General features: G+C 45.7%; 1 protein-coding gene across 4 annotated transcripts in view; it reads left to right on the top strand.

Moving 5' to 3' along the window:
- Positions 1 to 24,475, top strand: part of CDC42BPA (CDC42 binding protein kinase alpha) — a 316,853-nt gene that overhangs the window by 81,463 nt on the left and 210,915 nt on the right. For 3 of the 4 annotated variants that reach the window (XM_042926312.1, XM_042926311.1, XM_042926314.1), the window contains exon 3: positions 21,803 to 21,886. In XM_042926312.1, the coding sequence (XP_042782246.1) occupies positions 21,803 to 21,886 (84 nt within the window). Of the gene's footprint in view, positions 1 to 21,802; positions 21,887 to 23,259; positions 23,937 to 24,475 lie in introns of those variants that run through there. The other variant, XM_042926313.1, reaches the window with a different exon arrangement.

Here is a 24,475-nt window from a genome sequence, read left to right as displayed (position 1 = left end):
CGGACAAAGTGTCTTTCCTCATTAATTTTTTTATTAATGTTTTTAATGTTTTTTATTTATTTTGAGAGAGAGAAGGGGAGGGGAGTGGAGGGGTGGGGAGGCGCAGAGAGAGAGGGAGACACAGAATATGAAGCAGGCTCCGGGCTCAGAGCTGCTGTCAGCACAGAGCCCCACACGGGGATCGAACTCACAGACCGTGAGATCATGACCTGAGCCGAAGTCGGATGCTCAATCGACTGAGCCCCCCCAGGCACCCCAGGGCTTTCCTCATTTAAAGGGCTGGCATGTCTCTTCTTCCTCCAAATCTAGAAAGTAACTATTTGGTAAGAGGTACTGAATGCATGCAGGAATTTCAATCATTGTTAGGAATTTCATTTCCCATCCCTTTGGAAAACCCGAAGTCACACCCTTCAGGTCCCTCAGGTTTGCTCTCTGGAGCTGCTCCCGGGGCGGCATTGGGACGTGCTTGTAGCGGGATCTGGAGGCGCAGGCACCGTGCGTGCCCCGCACGTCCTTACCGGGAAATGGCAAGGGCTCGGCGCCTGTCAGCGGCAAGGATCCGCCGGCGGAGGAGGCTGCGGGTACCCAGGGTCTGGCGTTTTCCGTGTGGGAGCTCTGATGAAGCCAGCAAAGGTCCTCTTCAATAGTACACGCAGGGCGTGGCCCGGTCTCGTCTTTCAGGCCCCGGAGCTCGCCAGCCACTATCCAGACCTTCAGTCTTACCGGAACTGAAGGAATAAAAGGAGTTGCTACTGCGGTGCTCTCCTTTCGCCCACCCAGCCTTATGAACAAACGAGAACAAACCGCAACAAAGCCGGGCTCCGGCAGGCCACCGCGTTTTTGTGCTCCTGACCGGGCCCCGGGGTTCCACAGCCTCCGATGGATTTCACAGTGGCCTCTTCTCGGAGGATTTGAGGAGCAGCCGTCACCCCACTCAGTTTCCTGGGCGTGACCCCAGCGGGGGGTGGCCTTCTCCACTCTCCAGCCCGGGATGCCGTTGGCGTGGCCTCCCTGTATTTTGCGGGTGCCCAGTTGAACTTCAGATTTGGACCGCCGGAGTCGTCGTGCACAGGGAGGGCTCCCTCTGCTGGGCCCTCTGGTAAAACCAGCGGCCATCACTGTACTCGGGTGGCTGCTTCTCCCTCTGTGGGAAGGAGTGTAGCCGTGAGCCCGCTGCGCTTGGGAGTGTCTCCATCTCCGCCCGCTGGTGACTGAGGGCCGCTGAGATCGTGCTCGCGTGGGGGGAGGGGGCTGGAGGTCTGTAGCCCACGTGGGAATCATAATGAGGCCATCAGAGGCCAGGCCTTTCTTGGTCCCGAAATTCCAGGCTCCGGGAGGAAGGCCCCGTGCAGTCATCCCCGGACCGCACAACGGGGGACCAGTTTTCAGCAGGCATCTGTCTCCACGTTGGCATTCGCAAGGTCAGAAATGGTTTTCGTGGCCCAGCCAACCGGGAAGAGACCCTGGAATTCTGTTGATGATGTCTTTGGGATGTTGAGATAGTTTGGCTACCATTTCTGGATGGCCCAGGTTTTTAGGCAGACTCATTTTCTTAGCTGACCATGCTCTCTGAGGCAGCTTCAGTCTATCCGGGAAAGGCTCCGGCAGTCCGCTTAGCCAACGTCCCCATCGTGGAGGCTGAACCGTTCCTCCGCAGGGGTGCAGAGCGGGGTCTGCTTTCGCGGGCAGCACCCCGGCCATGGAAGGGTGTCTGGGGCCGCCGCACTCTGGGGTTTGGATCCTGGGTTTGCGGGGGCTGTGGAGACCCCGAGCCCGCGGTTAACTGTGTCCAGTCCTGCCGCCTGCTTCCCGTGAACCCATGTTCACCTTCACTGCCCCTGGGATGAGACACAGAGCGTTTTGGTGACGTGCTGATCGTGAACCTAACAGATAACATAAAGAACTCTGTATCCAGCAGAGAATGCACATTCTTTTCCAGCACATGCGGATCATTCTTAAACTTTACCATGTTCTAGACGAGAAGGGCTGCCTCGGTAACTTTCCAAAATATCACTATTATGCAGACCAGTATCTCTGACGTTAATAAAATAGAGAAATTAATCAGCTAAAAATGACCCATATGTTTGTATACTTAAAAGTATAGATCATAAGGGAAATTACAGAGTAATTAGACATGAATGGAAATGCTGCATTTCAAAATCTGTGAGATACTTAAAGAGAGATTTATAGCTTATAATACATTTACCAGGAAACAGGAAACTGCTACGGGCTGAACTGTGGCTCTCTCCCCAGGCCCTCAAAAAACCTCAAAAGCATTCATACGTGGAAGTCCCCACCTCTAGTACCTCAGAATGTGACTTTGTTTGGGAACAGAGGGGTCTTTATGGAGGTAACTACGTGGAAATGAGGTCATTAGTGTGGGCCCTACTGTACTTCCATGGCTCTCCTCATAAGAAGGGGAAATGGGACGAGTCTTGGACAGAGGGAAGATGATGGAAGATACAGGGGGAAAATGGCACGTCAAGCCAAGGAGAGAGGCCTGGAACAGATCCTTCATGACACTTGGAAGTAACCGACCTCGTCACCTTGACCTTGGACTTCCAATTCTCCAGAACTGTAAGAGAAAACACATTTCTGTTGTTTAAGCTACCCAGCTACCTTGTTAGGGCAGCCTGAGCAAACTAATACGGTCATTAATCAGCCAAATTTTAATTCAGGAAGTTGGAAAAGGAATCACAAGGTGAACAAGAAGGAAAGAAATAATGAAAGTAAGGCTGGAAATCTGTTCAATAGAGAGTGGTATTATCACATCCCCAAATTGGTTCTTTACAAAAGTTAATATACTTAAAACTTGTTGGATCATGGCTCGTGATTATTTCAGTTTTAGAAGAAGCATTAAGGGGAGCCCGGGTGCCTCAGTTGGTTAAGTGTCTGACTCTTGGTTTCAGCTCAGGTCACAATGCTGTGTCGGGCTCTGTGCTGACAGTGAGGAACCTGCTTGGGATTCATATTCTCTCCCTCTCTCTGCCTCTGTCTCTCTCTCTCTCTCTCTCTCAATAAATAAGTCAACTTAAAAAAAAAAAGAAAAAAAAAGCATTACGTTAATACATACCTGTTATAAAAACTCAAAATAATAAAGGGAATGACTTTAATTTGATGAAGGGTATGTGCCAAAACCTAAACAGACTTTTAATGGGAAAAGTTCAGATGCGTGCCACTCAAGGTCAGGAACAAAGCAAACATGGTTTATGCTGTAACAGCTTTTCATGTTACTGGAGTTCCTGGCCAACACATTAAGAAAATAAGTAGAAATGAGTTAACAGGATTGGAAGGGAAGAGATACATCTGTATTTATAGGTCACCTACAAATAAAAATCTCCAGAAGCAACAGGCAAAATACATGTACTAATAAGATAATTTGGTATTTCTTAAATAAAAGATCAGTTTACAAAAATCAGAATTCCTCTGTACTCAAAATAATTAGCAAAAGGGGTGCCTGGGCGGCTCAGTCAGTTGAGTGTCGGCTCACAATCTCACCATCATTTTATATTTTTGTCACAATCTCATGAGATTGAGCCCTGCATCGGGATCGGGCTCTGTGCTGACAGCGCTTGGGAGTCTCAATCTCTCTCTCTCTCTCTCTCTCTCTCTCTCTCTCTCTCTGCCCCCCTCTCCCTCGGCCCTTCTCCCCTGCTCGTGTTGTTTCTCTCTCTCTCAAAAAAAGAGAAAAATCCTCTAGAAGAGATGAGATAATGATACAAGATACCATTCACAAGATAAAAACAAGTGTCTAGGATTTAACAATGGTCAAGATTTACATGGAGAACAGTTTACAGTATATGATGAAAAGACCCGAAAAACAGACCATGTTCAGACAGGGTGTAACGTATTTCTAAATATGACGGTTCTCTGTAGATCAATCTATAAATTCTACGAAATGCCAGTCACAATCCTGTAGAATATTTTGAGAAATTTGACATCTATCTCTATCTCTATCCATATCTATATGGAACTATCTGATATCTATTTATATAGATATATAATAATCCATAATATATATATATATAATATAGATATATAATCTATAATATATATAGATGTATATACATATATGTACATTATCTATCTATCTATCTGTGGAACTTCTGATTCTGACACACTTTTATCACAGCACTCTGCTGCTGAAAACAACTGGAAAATTTGATTAAAATATACATGTATCTGCACGTGTAGAGCTGTAAAATCAGTAAGGCCTCAGGGGCATGATGAGTCCGAGAAGTAGGTCTGTGGACATATGAATCCCCAGCATTTAGCTCTACCTGCCCATTGGAGGCAGTTGTCTGGAGGCAGAGAAGCTGAAGAAAACTTCCAGAAACCTCACAGGTAGGGCAAACAGAAGTTGGAGATTAGGTCTCAGTAAAGAGGAGGACTCTGCTAATTTTCTAGGTATTTAATTGGGGCCCCTGAAGGGCTACACCCCTTAGATGAAAGGACACACGGAAATAGGCCAGCCCTCCTAAGACGGAAACTCGGTTGTAATCAATCCCAGATGGCGTTACGGTGATCTGACCCTAGGGTAGAAAGAAAACATAACAGCGGTTTAAATTAAAACGAGATAGGTTTCGTAGCAACCACAGAAAACTGAAGAGAGGATTAGTGGACTGGAAACTAGGTCAGTGGAAAATATCTGGGCTGAAGTACGGAGAGAAAAAATGGACAGAAAATTAAAGCATAAATTAGGATTCCTGTTAGACACAGTGAAAAAATTAACATGTATGTATTTATAGTTCCAGAAGGAGATGGGAGAGAAAAAATGGGACAGAAACACTATCTGAAGAGATAATCTGTGAGAGCTTTTCAAAGCTGTAACTCAGAACAGAGATCTACACATAGATTCAAGAGTTGCTGTGACTCCATGACGGGATAAATACTTCTCAGCACGTAACACACCCAGGCATATGATAGTAAAACTTCTGAAAGCCACAGATAAAGAGAAGGTTTTATAACAGCTAGTGGAAAAAGGACATGCGAGTTCTGAAAAGCAATTTGACAGTTCACGAGGGGAGTGATGGGAGTGGGAGGTAATGGGAAATGTTAAAACTGCTCAAAGAAGCAAACCTGTCAACCTGTGATTCTGTACCCAGCAAAAATATTTACTGTTGAATGAAAGCAAAACTGGAAAATGTTGAGAGCAATCAAAGAAGACCTGGACAAATCAAAGATCCTGTACTCACAGGTTGGAAGACTTCATATCGTTAAGATGGCATTTCTCCCCAAATTGGTGTATAGCTTCAGTGTAATCCCTGTCAAAACCCAGGCTACCTTTTGGGTAGAAATTGACAGATTGATTTTATGGGGTGCCTGGGTGGCTGAGTTGGTTGAGCATCTGACTTCAGGTCATGATCTCACGGTTTGTGAGTTTGAGCCCCGTATGAGGCTCGCTGCTGCCAGCTTGGAGCCTGTTTGGATCCTCTGTCCCCCTCTCTCTCTGTCCCTCCCCCCATCACACGCTCTCTAAAAAATAAACCTTAAAAAAAAAAAAAAAAAGGAATTGACGGGCTGATTTTAAATTTATGTAGAAATGCATGGGGCCCTGTATAATCAATACGATTTTGGAAAGGAACAAAGTGGGAAGACTCACACTTCCTGATTTTAGTACTAGTAATCAAGGCAGTGTGTTCCTGGTTAAGGATCGCATATGGATCAGTGGGATACAATTCCAAGTCCAGAAATAAACCTATACATCTATGGCAGTTGATTTCTTTCTTCCTTTCCTGTCTTGTCCTGTTCTTTCCTTTATTAAGTTATCTCTACCCCCAACATGGGGCTCGAACTCATGACTTCAAGATCACAGGTCACACACTCTATCGACTGAGCCAACCAGGTGCCCCTGGTCAGTTGATTTTTGACAAGGGAACCAAGAACATTCAAGGGTATAAAAAAATAGTCTTTTCAACAAATGGTGCAGGAGCAACTGGAGATCCACAAGCAGAAGAATGAAGTTGGACCCTGCCTTACACCATGTATAAAATTAACTCAAAATAGAGCAGAGACTTAGACGTAAGAGCTAAAACTCTGTAACTCTTAGCAGGAAACATATGTATAAATTTTTGTGACCTTGGGTTGGGCAGTGGTTTCCTAAGTATACACCAAGACCACAAGCGCCAAAGAAAAAATAGATAAGTTAGATTTCATCAAAAGTAAAGACTTTTGTGCTTCTAAAAAACACTATTGGGAAAGTGAAAAGAGTCCACAGAATGGGAGAAAATCTCATGCAGGTCTGGTATCCAGGAACATATAAAGAACATTTACAACTCAACAGTAAAAATGTAAATAACCTAACTAAAAATTGACAGATGATTCCAGTAGACATTTCTCCAAAGAAGATAAATGAATGACCAGTAAGTGTGTGAAAAGATGCCCGACATCATCAGTCATTTGGGAAACACGAGTCAAAACCACAATGAGATATCACTTCTGGCCCACCAACATGGGTGTAATGAAAGACCGTAACAAGTGTTGGTGAAGAGGTGGAAAGATTGGAACTCTTGTACGTTGCTGGTGGGAATGTAGAATGTGTGCCTGCTTTAGAAAACACACATTCAGGGGCACCTGGATGGCTCAGTCATTTAAGCGACGTGACTCTAGATTTCGGCTCAGGTCGTGAACTCGTGGTTCATGAGTTCGAGCCCTGCATTGGGCTGTGTGCTGACAGCATGGAGCCTGCTTGGGATTCTCTCTCTCCCTCTCTCTCTGCCCCTTCCCTGCTCACTGTCTCTCTCAAATAAATAAGCATTAAAAAACTTAAACAAACACCCATTCAATCCAGCAGTTCTGTTTCTAGATATACACCCACGAGGACGGAACACAGACACACCCACCTATGAACATGCATAGGAGCCTTAGAATAGCCCAGACATGGAATCCAAATGTCTGTTAGCTGATGGGTGGATAAACAAATGTGGTATATCCATCCAGTGGGATATTATTCAGCCACAGGGAATGAAATAGTGATAACGGCTACAGTGGGGGTGAACTCTGAAATCATGCTGAGTGAAATTAATCAGATGCAGACAACCACATATTGTATGATGTCATTTATATGAAATACCAGGAGCAAATCCATAGAGACTGAAAGTAGATCAGTGGCTGTCAGGGGCTGATGGGAGGAGGGTGTGGGGCATGCTTGCTTCTGGGGGGGGGGGGTGTTGTGGGGAGTGGTGAAAATATTCTGGCATTAGATAGTGGTGATTGTACAGCTTTGTGATTATACTGAAAACCAGTGAATTGCACACTTTCAAAGTGTTTATATACGTGTATTGTACGGTATGTGAATTATGTCTCAATTTTTCTTTTCTTTTTTTTAACGTTTATTTATTTTTGAGAGAGACAGAGCATGAACGGGGGAGGGTCAGAGAAAGGGAGACACAGAATCTGAAACAGGCTCCAGGCTCTGAGCTGTCAGCACAGAGCCCGACGCTGGGCTCGAACTCACGGACCGCGAGATCATGACCTGAGCCGAAGTTGGCTGCTTAACCGATGGAGCCACCCAGGCGCCCCTGTCTCAATTTTTCTTAAGTGAAGGCAAAATAAAGATGTTTTTAGACAAAGAGAAAACAGAAAATCTGTCCTCAGTAGACTTACACTAAAGAAGATACTAAAGGGAATCTTTTTTTTTTTTTTTTTACATTTATTTTTGAGAAACAGAGTGAGACAAAGCGTGAGTGGGGGAGGGGCAGAGAGAGGAGGAGACACAGAATCCGAAGCAGGCTCCAGGCTCTGAGCAAGAGGTCAGCACAGAGCGTGATGCAGGGCTCGAACCCACGAACTGTGAGATCATGACCTGAGCCGAAGTCCGACACTTAAGGGAATCTTAAGGTAGAAGGAAAAGGATCCTAGAAAAAACGGAAATGTAGGACGGGACGGAGAGCTTCAGAAAGGGTAAATGTGTCTTTTGTTGACTGCATAAAACAGAATGATGCTCTGTGGGGCGTACGGAAATGTACATTGAAGTTACATGACAGCGACAGCACAACGGGTAGGAGGTGGGAAATGGACTTAATGTGTTTTAAGACCTAATCATTGGGAGGTGGTAAGAATACTAATTTAAGTTGCTAGTGTAGATTGTAATCTTCAGGGTAGCTAAGGAAAGAAAAATATTATAGTGGCTCAGTCGGTTGAGCACCGATGTCATCTCAGGTCATGATCTCCCAGCTTGTGAGTTCGAGCCCCACGTCGGGCTCTGTGCTGACAGCTCGGAGCCTGGAGCCTGCTTCGGATTCTGTGTCTCCCTCTCTCTCTGTTCCTCCCCTGCTCTTACTCTCTCTGTCTCTCTCTCTCAAGAATAAAATAATGAAAACATTAAAACCTACATAAAGGATACAGGAACAGCTAAATGGAGGAGACGCACAGGGCCAGGTGTGGAGGAGGCGTGTGTCGCTCCCACGCCCTGTCCGAGTGCCACTCTCCCGGCACCTTGGCGTGTTCACCAACCTGGAAGCTCCCAGAACCCCGTCAGTTGGGGGGTGTTGTGGAGATTTTGTTACATGGCAGGATTGACCAAATCATTGGCCGTTAACAGCTCACCCTGCAGCACCTGCCCCCTTCTCTGGAGGTTGGGGGTGGGGCTGAACCGTAAAAAGCTTTCCATCCCATTGTAGCTGGTCTTCCTGGCCACCCACCAGGAAGCTATCGTGGGACACCGGCCGCCAGTCCGCTCGTTAACATACAGAAGACAGCCTTATCTCTCCACAGATTCCAGAGGTTTTAGGAACTGTGTGCCAGGAACTAAGGACAAAGACCGCACCCATTATAGTTTTGTATTGCCTAATAGCTTTTATGTATATAGAGCAAAAATGGACAGAAGTAAAAGGATACACATATGAATTTCTTAGTAGGGGATTTTTTTTTAATGTTTATTTTTGAGAGGAGAGGGAGGGAGAGAGAGAGACAGAGAGAGACAGCGTGAGTGGGGGAGGGGCAGAGAGAGAGGGAGACACAGAATCCGAAGTCCCGACGCGGGGTTCAAACTTGCGAACCGCGAGATCATGACCTGAGCTAAAGTCTGAAGCTTGAGCTGACACTCCCCCGTAGTAGGAGATCTTAACACCGTTGTCCCATCTGATGGTACAAGTTGACAACAGTCAGTAAGGAATAAGAGATGTGAACAACAAACTCAACTCGGTCGATGAAGAACACAGTATTCAGTAACTGATGAGTCGTCTTTTCCTGCTGGCACACGTGGGCATTTACTAGCGCGGAGAAACGCGGTTCGTGTTTTTGTATGTGGACCTTATATTCCGTGGCCATTGTAAACCCACTTACTGGGTTTGGCTTCCTGTGTGATCCGCCTCTTAGGCCGCCCAGTCTCGGTTTCCCATCTCCTCCTGCCGTCCACTTCCCAGAGGGCCAATTCAGTCTCCGGAGTTTGGCGGAAACCTCCGGGTGCAAGCCGGCTGTGCTTGCTCTTCCTCCAGTGTCCTTAGATGTGCTCAGTCTTGAGGCCATGCCGCCTTCTTTCTCCCCATCTCTGAAACGTGTGAAAGGTGGTTTTCATACTTCCTCACATCCGGGATGTTCAGGAAGCTCATTCAAGTTGTGTAACCTTCCACACCACCAGGACTAGAGGCGCCTCTTTTCCTATGTGAGTATTGGATGCAATTGTCTACTATTTTCATTGGGGTGATATTAAGCTTACAGGTTAATTAAAGGAGAACTGGGGCCTAATCTTCTTTGGGACTATAGTATGATTTATAATTTCAGAGAAGAAAGCTGGGTACTTTTTGTGAACTTCTTGTTCATCTCTTACGATGTTAATACTGGGTTTTGTTCCTTTGGTTCTCTTGGTGGGATATTTTCTGCTGTTTCCTCTTCTTTTTTCTTGGAAAGTATGAAAGCTACTTATATATACTCTTCATTCGTACTACTTTTGTTACCAGCTCCCTGACCAAATCACCTTGTTTCTTATAGTTGCCTTTTCCTTTACCGTGTTGTTCCCTTTTAAGTGTACAGTTCCACCTTCCACCAGAAATGACAAAATTTGCAGTTACACTTACAGTTTCCATGTGAGCTCTCTTCGCTCTGTAAGCGCCTTGATTTTGGTCTTTGACACTCTATGTAAGTGCTCGTAACTGCACATTAATTTTCTTCTGCAGGGAAGTTTGGGCCATGTTTCTCCATTCTTGTCTATCTGACCCCCATTTTACTCATCCTAGATCTTAGAAATTCTTTAAAATCTTTGATCGGCTGATGTTACTCTTACTTTCTAATGTTGTGGTTTTATTTCTTTAGACAGCTTATATTTGCTGTCATTTCGTGAGCTTGAGGGTGGGAACGAAATAAACGAGGATCCCTGGTTTCTCATCTTAGAAGTAGTATCGAAGTACTAACTTAAAGAGAAGACATTCACGGGGCGCCTGGTGGCTCAGTCGGTTATGCGCCGACTCTTGATTTCAGCTCAGGTCATGGTCTCACGGTTTGTAAGTTAGAGTCCTGAGTTGGGCTCTATGCTGACAGTGTGGAGCCTGCTTGGGATTCTCTCTCTCCTTCTCTCTGCCCCCCTCCCGACCCCCCCCAATCAACAAACTTAAAAAAAAAAAAAGGAAGGAAGATAGAAAGAAAGAAAACATGAACCAAAGTCTGGTGTTCCTGGCTCTTATTCTTGAATAATTGAATATTTCTTGGCTAGTCTTCACGGCTGGGGTTCTTTATACTACTCTTAAATGTTTCCAGTTTTTAAGAACCCCAGATCCTTCCCTGTTCCTGCTTCTCTGTATCATTCGTGAATGTCTCCAGTCCTTGTACTGTAGATCCTGGATGTGTTCGGTACTTTTGATTTCTGGGCTATAAGATAATTGCATCTGTATAAGGAGGTGAGTTTCCATTTCCTGTCTTCTCTTTGCCTCTGGGTTTTAACCAGTACATGGGGGCCATATCAGGTTCAAAGTAATCAGGATCCCCCCTTAAAAGGGATTAAGACGTGAACTTCGGGGCACCTGGGTGGCTCAGTCGGTTAAGCGGCCGACTTCGGCTCAGGTCATGATCTCGCGGTCCGTGAGTTCGAGCCCCGCGTCAGGCTCTGTGCTGACAGCTCAGAGCCTGGAGCCTGTTTCGGATTCTGTGTCTCCCTCTCTCTCTGACCCTCCCCCGTTCATGCTCTGTCTCTCTCTGTCTCAAAAATAAATAAACGTTAAAAAAAAAAAAAAAAAAGATGTGAACTTGGAGCCAAACTAGAGACTTCCAGCTGCCTTCCCCCAAGTATAAACCTTGATTCCCCACTCTGGATCCTAAAATAGACTCAAAGTCTGTGTGTCCAGGTGGTTGAACTGAGTGCACCTTACAGACTCATTTGCTAGTGGAACAGAGTGTTGAGATACGGGCCTTCTGGCCGATTGCTAGAGAACAAGTCTTGAGTCATATTCCACCTGAGTTGTGATTTGGACACAAGTGGAGGGGAATTAACTCACTTTTGTTTTTCAACACTTGCCTCTCAACTCTAAGAGAGACGATAGAGCCTTTCTTGCTTTTGGGGTAGAAAGCATTCCATTTCCATTCACTCTTACTCGAGCCCTTGGAAGAAAAAGGTAGCAGGATAAATTTTACAGGAAAAGGAAGTGGAGCAGAGTGATTGCCGATGCACTCGTCTCTTTTGGTACACTTTTCTCCAGATGCTTTGAAATGACTAATGCATTATATTCAAGGCTAACTTTAATGGATATTGTGTGTTTCAGAGAAAACAGCATTATATTCAAGGCTAACTTTAATGGATATTGTGTTTTCAGAGAAAACAGAGGTCCTCCCTGTCGAACAGAACACATTTCCTTTTTTTTTTTTTAATTTTTTTTTAATGTTTATTTATTTTTGAGACAGAGAGAGAGAATGAACGGGGGAGGGTCAGAGAGAGAGGGAGACACAGAATCCGAAGCAGGCTCCAGGCTCCGAGCTGTCAGCCCAGAGCCCGACGTGGGGCTCGAACTCACGGACCGTGAGATCATGACCTGAGCCGAAGTCGGACACTCAACCGACTGAGCCACCCAGGCGCTCCCACATTTCCTTTTTTTAACATTTATTTATTTTCAAGAGACAGAGTACGAGTGGGGGAGGGGCAGAGAGAGAGGGAGACACAGAATCCGAAACCAGCTCCAGCCTCTGAGCTGTCAGCACAGAGTCCGACGCGGGGCTCGAACTCACAAACCACGAGATCATGACTTGAGCTGAAGTCGGGTGCTGAACTTTCTTCTTCCTGTGCCTCATGTTTGTCTTCTCTGGCCGGCCACAGGTGAGGGCAGAGGTTGAACTTTATTCATTATCCTAAGTATTTAGCACAGTTCTTTTGAATATGATAATTTTCCTAATTAGATTAAAAGCAGGAAAATGAAGTTCTTGCTTCTTTCATGCTTCTCTGTTTTGACTAGTGAAAATAATACTTACTAAACATGTACTGCCGTCTAAATACATTCCATGCCCTTGGTTGCGGTCACTGTCTAATCAGCAAGAGGGAAAGGCGTGTGGCATTGAGATCTACTTCTAAAATTTTCAGGCATTTCTTTCTAATGTTATCTACTCATGGGTAGTAAAATTGGGATGGTTTTGTCAACCTTAATATCTCACTGGCTCTTCTTACCAAATATTGTAAGTCTTCTCCCCGTATGTTGAAATACTTCTTTGCAAACCTCATTTCTAATGGCTCCATAGAAAGTCCATTATGTGGGTGTTGTTCTGTAAGTTACTTAATAACGTTAGGGCTAGAATGTGTGTTCTGTGAATGTCAGGATTTTTTCCCGGTCAGTTCACTTCAGTACTACAGCACTTACTACACTGTCTGGTACATCATGGGCACTCGATACATATTTGTGAAATGAACGGATGAATATTTAGGCGGTGCTATTTTTCCTGTATTATGAATTATACTCTCTAAAGTGTATTTGCACATAGTACTTGCACTGCATTTCAAATGGTTTCTCTCGGTAATTTGTCCTAGAATAAATTTCTAGAACAGGATCTTGCTGGTTGAAAGGGTATGGACAAAGTTATATGATTTCAGAGTAGTTTTCTCTATGAAATGATGTCATCTGTGGCTTTCTATTTTTTTATACTTTGGTTTTGTAAATGCTGTTAGCGTTAAAAGTTTTTTTTTTTTTTCTTTCATTTTGTTGAAGTTCATTTCTTTTAATTCAGGGAGCAGGTAGGGGTTTTGTGACTGGGATACAGAGTTGGTGGTGGTGCAAGCTGAGGATTGGACGGTCACTTGAACGTGAGCGGGTGTGCGTGCTACTCCGTAGGAATGGGAGAGTATCAAGGGGTAGTAAGCAGGGTAGTGAGAGTCAGAACAGTAAAAAGGATACTCCTGGTGGTAGTGTGGAGGAACGATTGGAGAGAGGAGAGACCAGAGACACGGAGATCTGGATTTCTCACTCTCTGGTCCCACAGCCAATTAATCACCAACTTCTATGCCCTCAGTCTTCCTTGAATTTCTTCCTCTCTTCCCCCAGTTGGGTCCTCAGTGTCTTTAACCTCAGCCCCCGCTGTAACCTTGTTTCTCTCCCTGCCTCAGAACCATCCTCCATTGAGCTGTGAACATGATCAAGCTAAACCCAGCTCTGAAGAATCGTTCTCTATTATTCATATTTTAAGGCTCTAGCTCAGCAACACAGCATGCGAGCTCTTCCCTTATTTGGACCCCTCAGCCTCGTTTCTTGCTCCTCCCTGCTAGGAGGAAAGTCTTTCCTAGGAAAGAAAAGGGCTTCTTATCCTCAAACGTCTCACCTCTGTCCCCCACACAGATTATTTCTGGCTTTGTGCCTTGCTCATCTGTACCCGCTTCACAAAAGCCCCTCTCTTCAATCAGGCCCCCCTCGGTCCCCTTTTTCTGGGGTGCCTTGTGTAAGACTCAGGTGTCTGTCACCTCTTCCAACAAACTTTAACATATATATTCACATATTGCCTCCCTTCCCCACTCTTCACCTTCTGGGTCAGGCATCCGTCTTCTGGGCTTTTATGTAGGACCTTGTTTTTACCTTTTCCAGGTCGTGCTGTGATTGTCTGGTTAGGTGTGTCTCCCACATTGAACTGTGAAGGCAAGAGCTCTTTTTATTTATGTTTGTATTCTCAGCAGTAAACATAATGTCTGGCATATAGTCAGGTGGTCAAAGGGATCTGATTTATGATTTTCTAGATGAAATAATGAGGCGAAGGGGTGTGAGCCAGGCCAGTGGTAATGGGAGAGAAAGGTGGGTGGGAGAGACAGATTGGAAGGAAGTCACTTGGATGGCAGAGACCAGTTACAGGTGGAAGCCATGGGTGATGGGGGGGGGGGGGTGTGCACCTTAGTAAATGAGCTTGGTATACAGGTTTTTGACTTGTTAAATTTCAGATATTTGTTGGACATTTAGAGATGACGAGTAGGCATATAGAAATATGGCTGTAGATATTAGATCAGGATTTAAGAGACATGAGCATACAGGTGTTAGCTGGGGCATTTGGAATAGATACCCAAATCAGGTAGGGGAGGGGATTTAAAGAGGTGGAGTAGGGATCCTGGGGGAACATTGACCAAGTAAAAGAAGAAGTAGGAGAGTGTACCGATGGCCGACAGTGATGAAGAAAGGTTGAAACGGATGAGAATTGAGAACAATGTTTTTTATTTACAAAGTAGAAGATCATTATTGATCTTTGAGAGAATAATTTTGTTCCAGTGGGGTGAAACAGAAACTAGATTGAAATTAGTGATTGAAAGAGGCTGAGAAGCAAGTAAACGGTGAGCGAGTGAAGAAGCAAGCACACACTCCTCTTTAAAAATGTGCTTTGTGGGGACATGGTGTCTCCTGGAAAAGGGATGTGCCGCCAGGTCCTTGAGGGGAAGGTAGTTTGGCGATACATTTTTCATTTCATTTTCTTGGTTTTGGATGGGAGAGAAGGTCTTGGAAAAGTTTATCGATTGATACTCAGGAAGCAGAAGAAAGGGGGCTGGAAGTCCAGAAAGAAATCTTTACTGGAACAAGGTTAAGAAGGAAGAGAGGGCCTGGGATCAAGACCGCAGATGGTACCGTCAGCCTCGAAAGGGTTCTTCCCTGGGTTCGAAAGGAAGAGGAGTCAGGATTCGTGGAAATGCAGACACGTGTAAAGACAGTGTGAGGGGATGTGAAGGATATTTGTTCTGTGAGGCAGGCCACCAGGTCACGAACTGTGGGGCGAAGGATAAGTCACGGCCCGGGTGGCTGGGCGGTGGGGGGCAGCCCCGGGGTACTGGAGAAGGTTGGGAAAGGGCAGAGAAGTGATGGTGGGGCTGCAGGTGGATTTCAGGGCCCAGTTGAGGTTGAGCTATGGGAAAACAGAAAGCAATCATAAAAAAACTTTAATAGTAGGTTTTCCCCAAAAAATGGCGGCAAAAGGGACAGCACTAGAGACTGACTTACACGTACCCCCTGGATGGAGTGAGGCAGATCGCTAAGGACGGCCGTATTTGCTCTGCAGGTCTGGCGGAGTGCAGGACCGCTTGGGCGGTCAGGGGACCAGGAGCTAGTCGTGCCTGGGCGGGCACCCCTGGTGCCGTGACCTCTGGAGTCAGCCCACGGTGCTCAGTGCACCACTGATGAGATTGAGAGTCCGTGTGAGAGGGGGCCTTTGGCTTTTCCCTTCTTGTTTGCTGTATTCTTGCCCCTGTGAATATCAGTTAAAATATGTAAAATAAAAGCAACAGACTGCAGGTAATGGACTCTCTTTTAAGACAGTGAATTTTGCATAGAACAGTAGTATTGGCTGGGTTATGAGCTCTTACTGCAGAGTTACTCATGCCTGATTAGAAAAGCTCTGCTGGCCCCACACAGCCCGTATCTATCAGCTGATCCAGGGTGAAAGGACCCTAAAGAGAGAGCCGTTTCCTCCACGGTGTCTTGTCTTCCATCGGGAACTTGTACAGAGGTCTCTCCAGGCTTCCGGCTCACCGGCGGGATCTCCGATGGGAGCGGCGTTTCTATCAATTACGCTTCTCCTTAAAAAAATGAAACTCTGAGAACAAAAGCCTAAGTTCTGTAACGCCTTCAAGAAATGCATAAATCGCGGGAAACAGTCCAGGGGCAAGAGAGACTCGAACGTCAGCCGCTCTGCCAGTTCTGAGCCTTCTGTCTACGACTCCGCTGTTGTCCGTCAGTCACTGCTTGACTTAACGCTGGGTTTTCGTTTCTGCTTTCAGGAAGACCTTTAACTTACGCCCTGGGTGTTGCCCGTCCCAGTTTCCTGGTGGCTCACCGCTTCTGCCTGCTCCAGCCTTGCTCCGGCAGCTTCAAGGCTTGTGAAAGCTTGCTGCTTTGGCCTGCTACCCCTGCTTCAGGTGTCAACAGCTTTTAATTAGCTCGCTTCCTCTGCTGACTGTCACTAGGTCCTCGCGTGTCTGCACACCTAGTCCCGGGGCCGAAAGGACTGAGCTACTCCTCCTTCCTTAAAAATCCTTGTGGCCCGGCTCTCCTGGGATTCGAGGGAGAGTGAGGGAGGTTGGAAGTCTACCGCATGATTCCCTGTCGACAGCCTCTGCGTATACAGGGCTGGTCTGGGGTCCGCAGGGGCACGGCGGCGTGGGCATACCGCCTCGTTAGAGCCTATGTCCGTTCTGATTGGTTATGCCCATGCCGTACCAATTTTTAAATATTCTGACTATGGCTACCGTGTATATGAATTGTGTCTCCATGGAGAGCATACCTCTAGCTGTTGGGAAACCCTAGGTTGCCTGTCAAAGAGACTTAGTTTTGGGGGTTTTTTCCAGTAAATATTTTGAACACCAACTGGTCACTAACAGAACAGTATAAGAAACAAATACAGTGTCTTCCACATGTATTAACGATCACCATTAATAAGTCGGTAGGCATCAGGGTTATGGGCGTGGGGCGTGGGAGGACGTCTTCAGGGCCGTGGAACGGCTCGGTACCTCTAGTCTAGAGAGGACTGCCTTTGTGATCAGGCAGCGAGCATGGTCGGACCCTGCCGTCCAGCGGTGTAGGCCCTGAGGTCGTACCTGAAATGTGCACGGCCCGGTGTCAGGCACAGAGGACGCTTGCCCTAAATAAGAGTGGTTTTATTATTTTGTCATCATTATTAATGATGAATGATGATGGACGCTGTACCTTGGAGATGATAAGGAGACGGAGGCATGAGGCAGTAAATAGTGAACAGTAGCCACAGGCAGGAGGTGAAGGGCAGGCTGTGAAGTCAAGACTTGGGAGGCCCTGCGTTTTGCCCCGAGAGCAGCGGGGGCTGGAGTGGCCTCCCACACAAGCGATCTCAGCGACACCATTGCCTCTCTGACCGCAGTGCCCTGTTTTGGTTGACGTGTTAGTGTCAGTTTAGCAGTGTGCTTGAAGCCACTAATACCGATGCCCGGTAACTTTCCTCGTACAAGTTCCCACTCAGATGACAAATACTCATCGTTTATCCATCTGGTACTTAACCAGGTACCTGTTGATTCCCAAGCAGCGGGCATATGCCAGTGAACAGAGGAGAAAGAGTGACCTCTGCCATCATAGAACTTGCATTCTAGTGAGGAAGGCAAGTGGTAAAATACAGAAGAATATGCAGTTTGTCAAATAAGAGTGAAGGGTAAAGGGAAGCAAGAGATGATCTAGAAAGAGTGACAGGGCAGCGACCGTTCAGGAAGGGACACTTGTCAATTCAGTTTGAGGGAGCAGCCCGTGTCACTTTATGGGGGAGACTGCCTGAGACCCAGGGAATGAGGTCAGATGCCCTGGGTTGGGACCAGGCCAGGCGACCAGAATGTCTGGAGCAGAGTGAACCAGGGAGGGCATGTGAGATGTGGGAGGCGGAAGACGAGAATGTGTTGGCCTGAGGAGTTACGGCAGGTTGACGGTTACTTGGAGGGAGATGGGAAACCGTTGGGGGTCTTGGAGCAGAGGAGTGTCCCGATCTGAGCCACGTTGACGCAGGATCACTCTGACTGCTGGGCTGGGAAGACACCGTGGGGGTCAAGGGCAGAAGCGGAGAGGCCGGGTAGGACCGTCCGGGCAAGATGTGACGGCAGGTTGAACGGGATGGGCTGGGGGAGGTGCGGTGAACCCTGGATTTACTGAGTGCAGACTAGATCTGAGCCCCGCAGGGAAACTGGTGCTTGGCATATTGAAATTGTGTTTAGTATAGAGAGAAATCCCGTGTTGCGTGTTGCGGCTATGAGTGCAGAGACTTAAGCTGTGTTTAAGAGCTCATTCGTTTATGTATATTCGTCACTTAGTGATTTTTTTTCTGTAGTGTTTGCAGTTTTTCTGACAGTGGAGTGCTTTAAATATGAAGCCTTTGAAGAGACATCTTTGGTGTTTTTAAAAACTACATGTTTGTTCTGTGTTAAATTTATCATCTTCTAGGCCATACTAAATATAGTTTTTATTTATTTAGAAAAAATTTTTTTAAACGTTTATTCATTTTTGAGAGACAGAGCATGAGTGGGGGGAGGGGCACAGAGAGGGCGACACAGAATCGGAAGCAGGCTCCAGGCTCTGAGCTGTCAGCACAGAGCCCGACGCCGGGCTCGAACCTACAAACTGCGAGATCACGACCTGAGCCGAAGTTGGACGCTTAACCGACTGAGCCACCCAGGCGCCCCTTATGTTTATTCATTTTTGAGAGAGGGGGGAGAAGACAGAGTGGGAACAGGGGAGGGGCAGAGAGAGAGAGGGAGACACAGAGTCCCAAGCAGGCTCCAGGCTCCGAGCTGTCAGCACAGAGCCCGACGCGGGGCTCGAACCCACCGACCGCGAGATCATGACCTGAACTGAAGTCAGATGCTTCACCGACGGAGCCACCCAGGCGCCCCTGTTTATATTTTCAGTTGAGGCTATTTCTAGCTCTATTTCTGTGTGCCACCACGGATACAAAATTATTAGTAGCTGAAGAAGCTGGAGTTTCTTATTTCATAGTTAACATAAATAAGTTGGGATGTGTAATTGGGGTCGAGCAGACGGCGGTGAAGGCATTGGGCCGTGCAGTGCTTGGTGCGGTGCCTGACAGGGTAACGGCTGGCGCGTGTTGAACACTGAGTTGTAAGCAGTTTGTGCTTGTGTTATTTTCATCTTTACCACAGTTCTAAAGGTGAGTACTCTTCGTACGTTGTACGTTAGTGCATTAGCTGTTACACGGATGAGAAAAGTGAAGTTCTGAAAGGTTATTTATGCGCCCAGAGTTACATAGCTAATGACAGAGCCAGGCCTCCAGCCCGGTGGTCTGCCCGCAGAGTGCGTCACGGCCGCCCTGAGCAGCCACCCGAGACGCTAGCTCAAGTGCCTGGTGGTCAGTGAATGCTAATTCCCTGCACACCTCTGTGACCAACAGGCGGTGTTGGGTCCAGTGTTTTTTGGATTTGAGGACGGTAACTCAGTGCTTCTGCTCTGTTTCACCTGGGAGCCTGTTGGGGTTTGGACCAGCACCTCAAAAGCAGGGGCTTTCGTGTTTCTCCAGTGGAGCATGCTTGTCTTTATACTGAATGAGATCAAAGAACCAAAACCCAAAAACCTATAATCAGCCTGATGTCAGAACCTGCTGCCGGATGGCTTGTGAAAGTCTTTTGGCTTTAGAACTGCAGGTAGGGGGTTGTGGACCGGCCTCAGACTCTTAGGGGAGTAGCTGGCATTTAGAACATGCTCGGATACTACAGCGATTTCTCTTCCCAGTGATCACCAGAAACTTCTGTGCTCAAACACAGACCTGGTAAGACGCACGGAGCTAGGCAATCTGAGGAGGGGGAATCTTAAGTCTTTCTTTCCCTGATCAGAATAAGGACAGCTTAAGTGATAGGCAGGGTCCCTTCCCTGTCCTGAACGGAAGCGTGTCGAACTCAGCACTCCCGTCTTTCTGTCTGCACTCCCAGCACATAATTTGAATCTACCGAGCAGCTAAACTTGTTTCCAGCCTTTCAGAGGTTTGGGTGAAACAATATTTCAAGTTTCTCCTTGCTCTTTATTATAGTGTTCTTTATCCGACCCCCCCCCCCATCTTTGTTGAGATATTATTGACATATAACATTGTGTACGTTTCAGGTGTACTAAGTAATGATTCAATACTTGTATATATTGCAAACTGATTACCACAGGATGGTTAATATCTCCTCCCATAGTTACCTTTTGTTTTCTTGCCGTGAGAACATTTAAGATCTTTTAGCAATTTTCAAGTGTGTAGCACAATACTGTTAACTGTAGTCACCATGCTGTACGTCACATGCCCAGAACGTATTCATCTTATAACTGGAACTTTGTACCCTTGGACCAACACCTCCCCACCCCCAGCACCTGGCAACCCTCCTTCTCTTCTCTGTTTTCATGAGTTTGACTTTTCTTAGATTCCACATATAAATGAGATCACACGGTATTTGTTTTTCTGTGTCTGGCTTAGTTCACTTAGCATAATGCCCTCCAGGTTCATGGTTCATCCGAGTTGTCATAGAAGCAGGATTTCCTTCTTTTTTGTGGTTGAATAATATCCCATTGTATGTGTGGGCCACATTTTCTTCGTCTGTTCATCTGGCAGTGGACATTTAGATCGTTGCTGGGCCATGGACAGCCCCCTTTCTTTAAGCATGAACCCATTGGGAGAACAGTTTCACTGACCCATCATTTCTGCAGATATGACCAGAAATGACTAAAGACTAAAGTGCTTGCACTTGAAATTGAGATATTCCTCTTCTTTCCTACCATTTTGATGGATGAAGAACTCTAATCACAAGATATCGTAACCATTTACGACAATTGCCAAGAAACGTTCTAGTTTGCATTGTGTAATGGCATCATACAGTGATTTTGGTTCTATGGTCATGTTACTTTTATTGCAGTCTAATCCAAATACAGATTTATGAAGTGCTCCTAATATGTACATTTGCTGTTGGGATTTTAAAATTTTGACACTTGAGTTTAAACCTATTCACTATCCTTGGAAACGTCCCTTTGAACTAGTTGGAAGAGATGCTGTATATAGTTTGTTTTCTACTTCTGCCTATCAGGGTAGCGTTTATCTTCCTCTTCCCAGCCCCCAGTGACTGGAAGCCACCTAGGTCTCCACTTCCGTAGTTCAGGCTGAGCCCTAGCGCACCCCCAGGGAGCTGGAAGGGCCCTTTGAAATTATCTAGTCAAAGGGAAGCAGAGAGGCAGAAACAGAAAGGTAATCAGTTTGTTGAGGCTTATTTATTTTTATTTGACAGCTTTTCGATCCGTAACTAAAATACAAAAAAATACAAAAATGTTTGTTCCTTTTATGGTTGGAAAGGAATGTGTGAAGTTTACAATTTGTAGAGCTGTTAGCCTTAATTGATCTTTAGGTGTGTGTGTGTGTGTGCGCGTGTGTGTGAGAGAGAGAGAGAGAGAGAGACAGACACACAGACAGATGGAGGTGGGGGTAAGAATATGTGGTGTGAAAAATAATCTCATTTGCAGTTTACTTTATATTAATTGATTCCCACAAAACAGATTCGTGTTGGCAACACGATTCCGTGCAGCATCGTGTTGGAATCTGGCATGCGGTATTTAACAAGCTCTAGTCATTCCAATGTTGTACATTTTGGTCAACTTCCTAGTGATAGTAGATGCTGAGTTTAAATTCTAGAGCAGAAAACTGGAAAAGGAGGATACAGTAAACAATTAGTTGATATGGTGTTAAAAAATAACATTTGTTTGGCACATGTTGACTAATGTAACTTTTTCAACTGACAATACTGTTTGATTTAGGATCTTAGATTACGAACTGCATGGAAGTCATTGATAATTTTGGTATTTACTTTTTTACAGAGAGGAAAAAGGAAAATGGGTAACTGAAAAAAGTTGTATTTGTCATATTTTAAAAGTTGTCTTTCCTTTTCTAGGTTGCTGTAGTGAAACTAAAAAATGCAGATAAGGTATTTGCCATGAAAATATTGAATAAATGGGAAATGCTGAAAAGAGCTGAGGTAAGATTCTCATTATTGGAATGTTTAAATAATGTTTTAGAAATGATTTTAGAGACCTATAAAATTACAGAGACCAATAGATCTTTAAATCATTCAGTAACATTGTGTCTGTAGTAACATTATTTTTAAGATAACAAATTCAGCAATTTACAGTTGTGATATAGTGATGATAAAAGTTATAATTCGTATAATTTCATATCGTCTGAAAGCCAAATGGAAACCCTGTAATGTGGTGCTTAAATATTCATGTGAAAAGGGTGTTTGGAAACCAGTTTAAAACTTTTATGGGAAGAAATAATGATTGATTTCCAGCTTGATGTAACTTGTTTATATTCTGTATCATCTGTGTTCTGCTCAAAGCAGAGGTCAGCCCGAGGTTTGAGTGTGCCCTCTAAGACTTCTCGTTACTACCGATTACACAGTTAAATTTGTGTTTTTACGTGATTAGAGGATGGTAGTGAAATCTGCTCTTGCAGCAACTGCTGGTGTTTCTGTGTTGGTCCTAGACATGAAGGAGAGATCGGCCGGAGTGAGGTTACAAATGTCTCATTGCTGGTGCGGTATGGTCAGAACTGACGTTACACGTAAATTTGGGGTGGGGTTCTGGAGGTGTCCTGCCGTGTTCGATCCTGGGTGGGGGGCTGGGTGGGGGGCCTCAGGGAAGCAGAACTTACTGGTGTGCAAGTATTTCAGTATTTGAACGTGTAGGAAGTTCATACTGCCGAGCAGGCTGAATATTAGTTCTGGAGGTTAGAGTTCTCTAACGAGAAACAGCGCTTAGAAATCTTCACCTACCAGGGGTGCCTGGGCAGCTCAGTCAGTTAAGCGTCCGACTTCTGCTCAGGTCATGATCTCATGGTCTGTGGGTTTGAGCCCCACATCGGGCTCTGTGCTGACAGCTCAGAGCCTGGAGCCTGCTTCCGATTCTGTGTCTCCCTCTCTCTCTGCCCCTCCCCCTCTCATGCTCTGTCTTACTCTCAAAAACAAATAAAAAAAAAAGAAAAAAGAAAAGAAAAGGAATCTTTACCGACCAGTGCTTGAAGCAACCTGGAAAGCACCAAGCATACGGAGAAAAGCAAAAATGGTTCCCTTGGTGGTAGATGGGACAGTTAGTGAAATACTTTGTCAGTTGTTTCCTTTGGGAAGTTTGAGAAATGTAACAAAACACGAAGAAGCAGCTAACAGTCACTTATATTCCACCACCTGGAATTAATCACTAACGTTCCGGGGAAGTTGTTGCTTTCAGTCTTATTTTCTATGTGTGTCCTGGGGGGTAAAAACACACACGCAAACTGCAGAAGCGAAATACAGATACATTATTTGTAAAACAAACACTAGTAGCGCGTTACAGATGGAGCTGAAGTCTTCTTTGACCGCGCCCCACCCCACGCAGCCCCTCTCCACGGGACAGTAACCGTTGAGAAAAGCATTTGGCGACGTTTGTGTCTCTTTCTGGCGCATGCGCCAGTGTCCGTTAACGTTCAGTAACTTCGGTCTTTACTTTGGAATCTCCCTAACACCGAGTTGCCTTACTGTCGCTGGTTGGACTTTGCAGGTGGTGAACACGGAGATTGAATTAGGGCATTCTTCTGAGATGGGGACCAACGGGAGGGAAAGGGGGTGAAATGTTTTCCGGGAGAAGTCAGGCTGTCTGTGGAGCAGCAGCGGTCCCGCGGAGCCCCACGTGAGGCCAGAGGGCTGGCCTTTTCGTACCTGCCGTATTCGGTCACCAACTACGGGCCATCCCCGGAAGGACGTGGCCTCCGGACGGTAGAGTTTCTGCGGCCAAAGATGCTGGCGGCATTGCCAGCGGCTGGCGCTACAGGTCTTACCAGTAAGAAATAGTAAAGAAGCGTGTTCTAATTGTTTCGCGGAAATCATAATTATAGTCAGTTCAGTGTTTTGGCGTTGGAGTTGTGAAAAACGGAGTTAAAGTCTGCACTCTTTTCTTCGAAGTTGGTGTGCCGGGGAGGAAGGTCACTGGGTTGCCTTTGACCACTGACTGGAAGAAGTGGCCCAAATCGAAGATAAAACAAGGAATAATTAGCAAGTAAATATAATTTTGTTGAATTAAGAAACGTTATGGGGCACCTGGGTGGCTCAGTTGGTTGAGTGTCCGACTTCGGCTCAGTTCATGGTCTCGCAGTCTGTGAGTTCAAGCCCCATATCGGGCTCTGTGCTGATGGCTCAGAGCCTGGAGCCTGCTTCCGATTCTGTGTCTCCCTCTCTCTCTGCCCCTTCCCTGCTCGTGCTCTGTCTCAAAAATAAATAAAAACATTAAGAAAAAAATTAAAAAAAAAAAAAAAAGAAACGTTAGTATATTTTCTTCCTGGGGCAAGAGGGAATAAATGTATTTCTTCCTATCCCTCCCCTTAAGTACAGTCTTCAAGGCCTTGGACATTATATATAAAACAAATACAAGAAGACACTGGAAGGCAGAGAGAAGGAGGTGGACCCTTGGGCCTGAGGAACAGCACTTACTCTGGGAAGTCAGTATTACTCAGATAGGAAAGCCAGACAGGGACTATACAAAGAAATTAAAGACCAAAATGCCTCATGAACATAGATAAAAATGTCTTTAGCAAAATG

Source organism: Panthera leo, chromosome F3 (assembly GCF_018350215.1).
Source record: "Panthera leo isolate Ple1 chromosome F3, P.leo_Ple1_pat1.1, whole genome shotgun sequence".
Taxonomy (NCBI): Eukaryota; Metazoa; Chordata; class Mammalia; order Carnivora; family Felidae; genus Panthera; species Panthera leo.
This window is presented reverse-complemented; position numbering and strand designations above follow the sequence as displayed.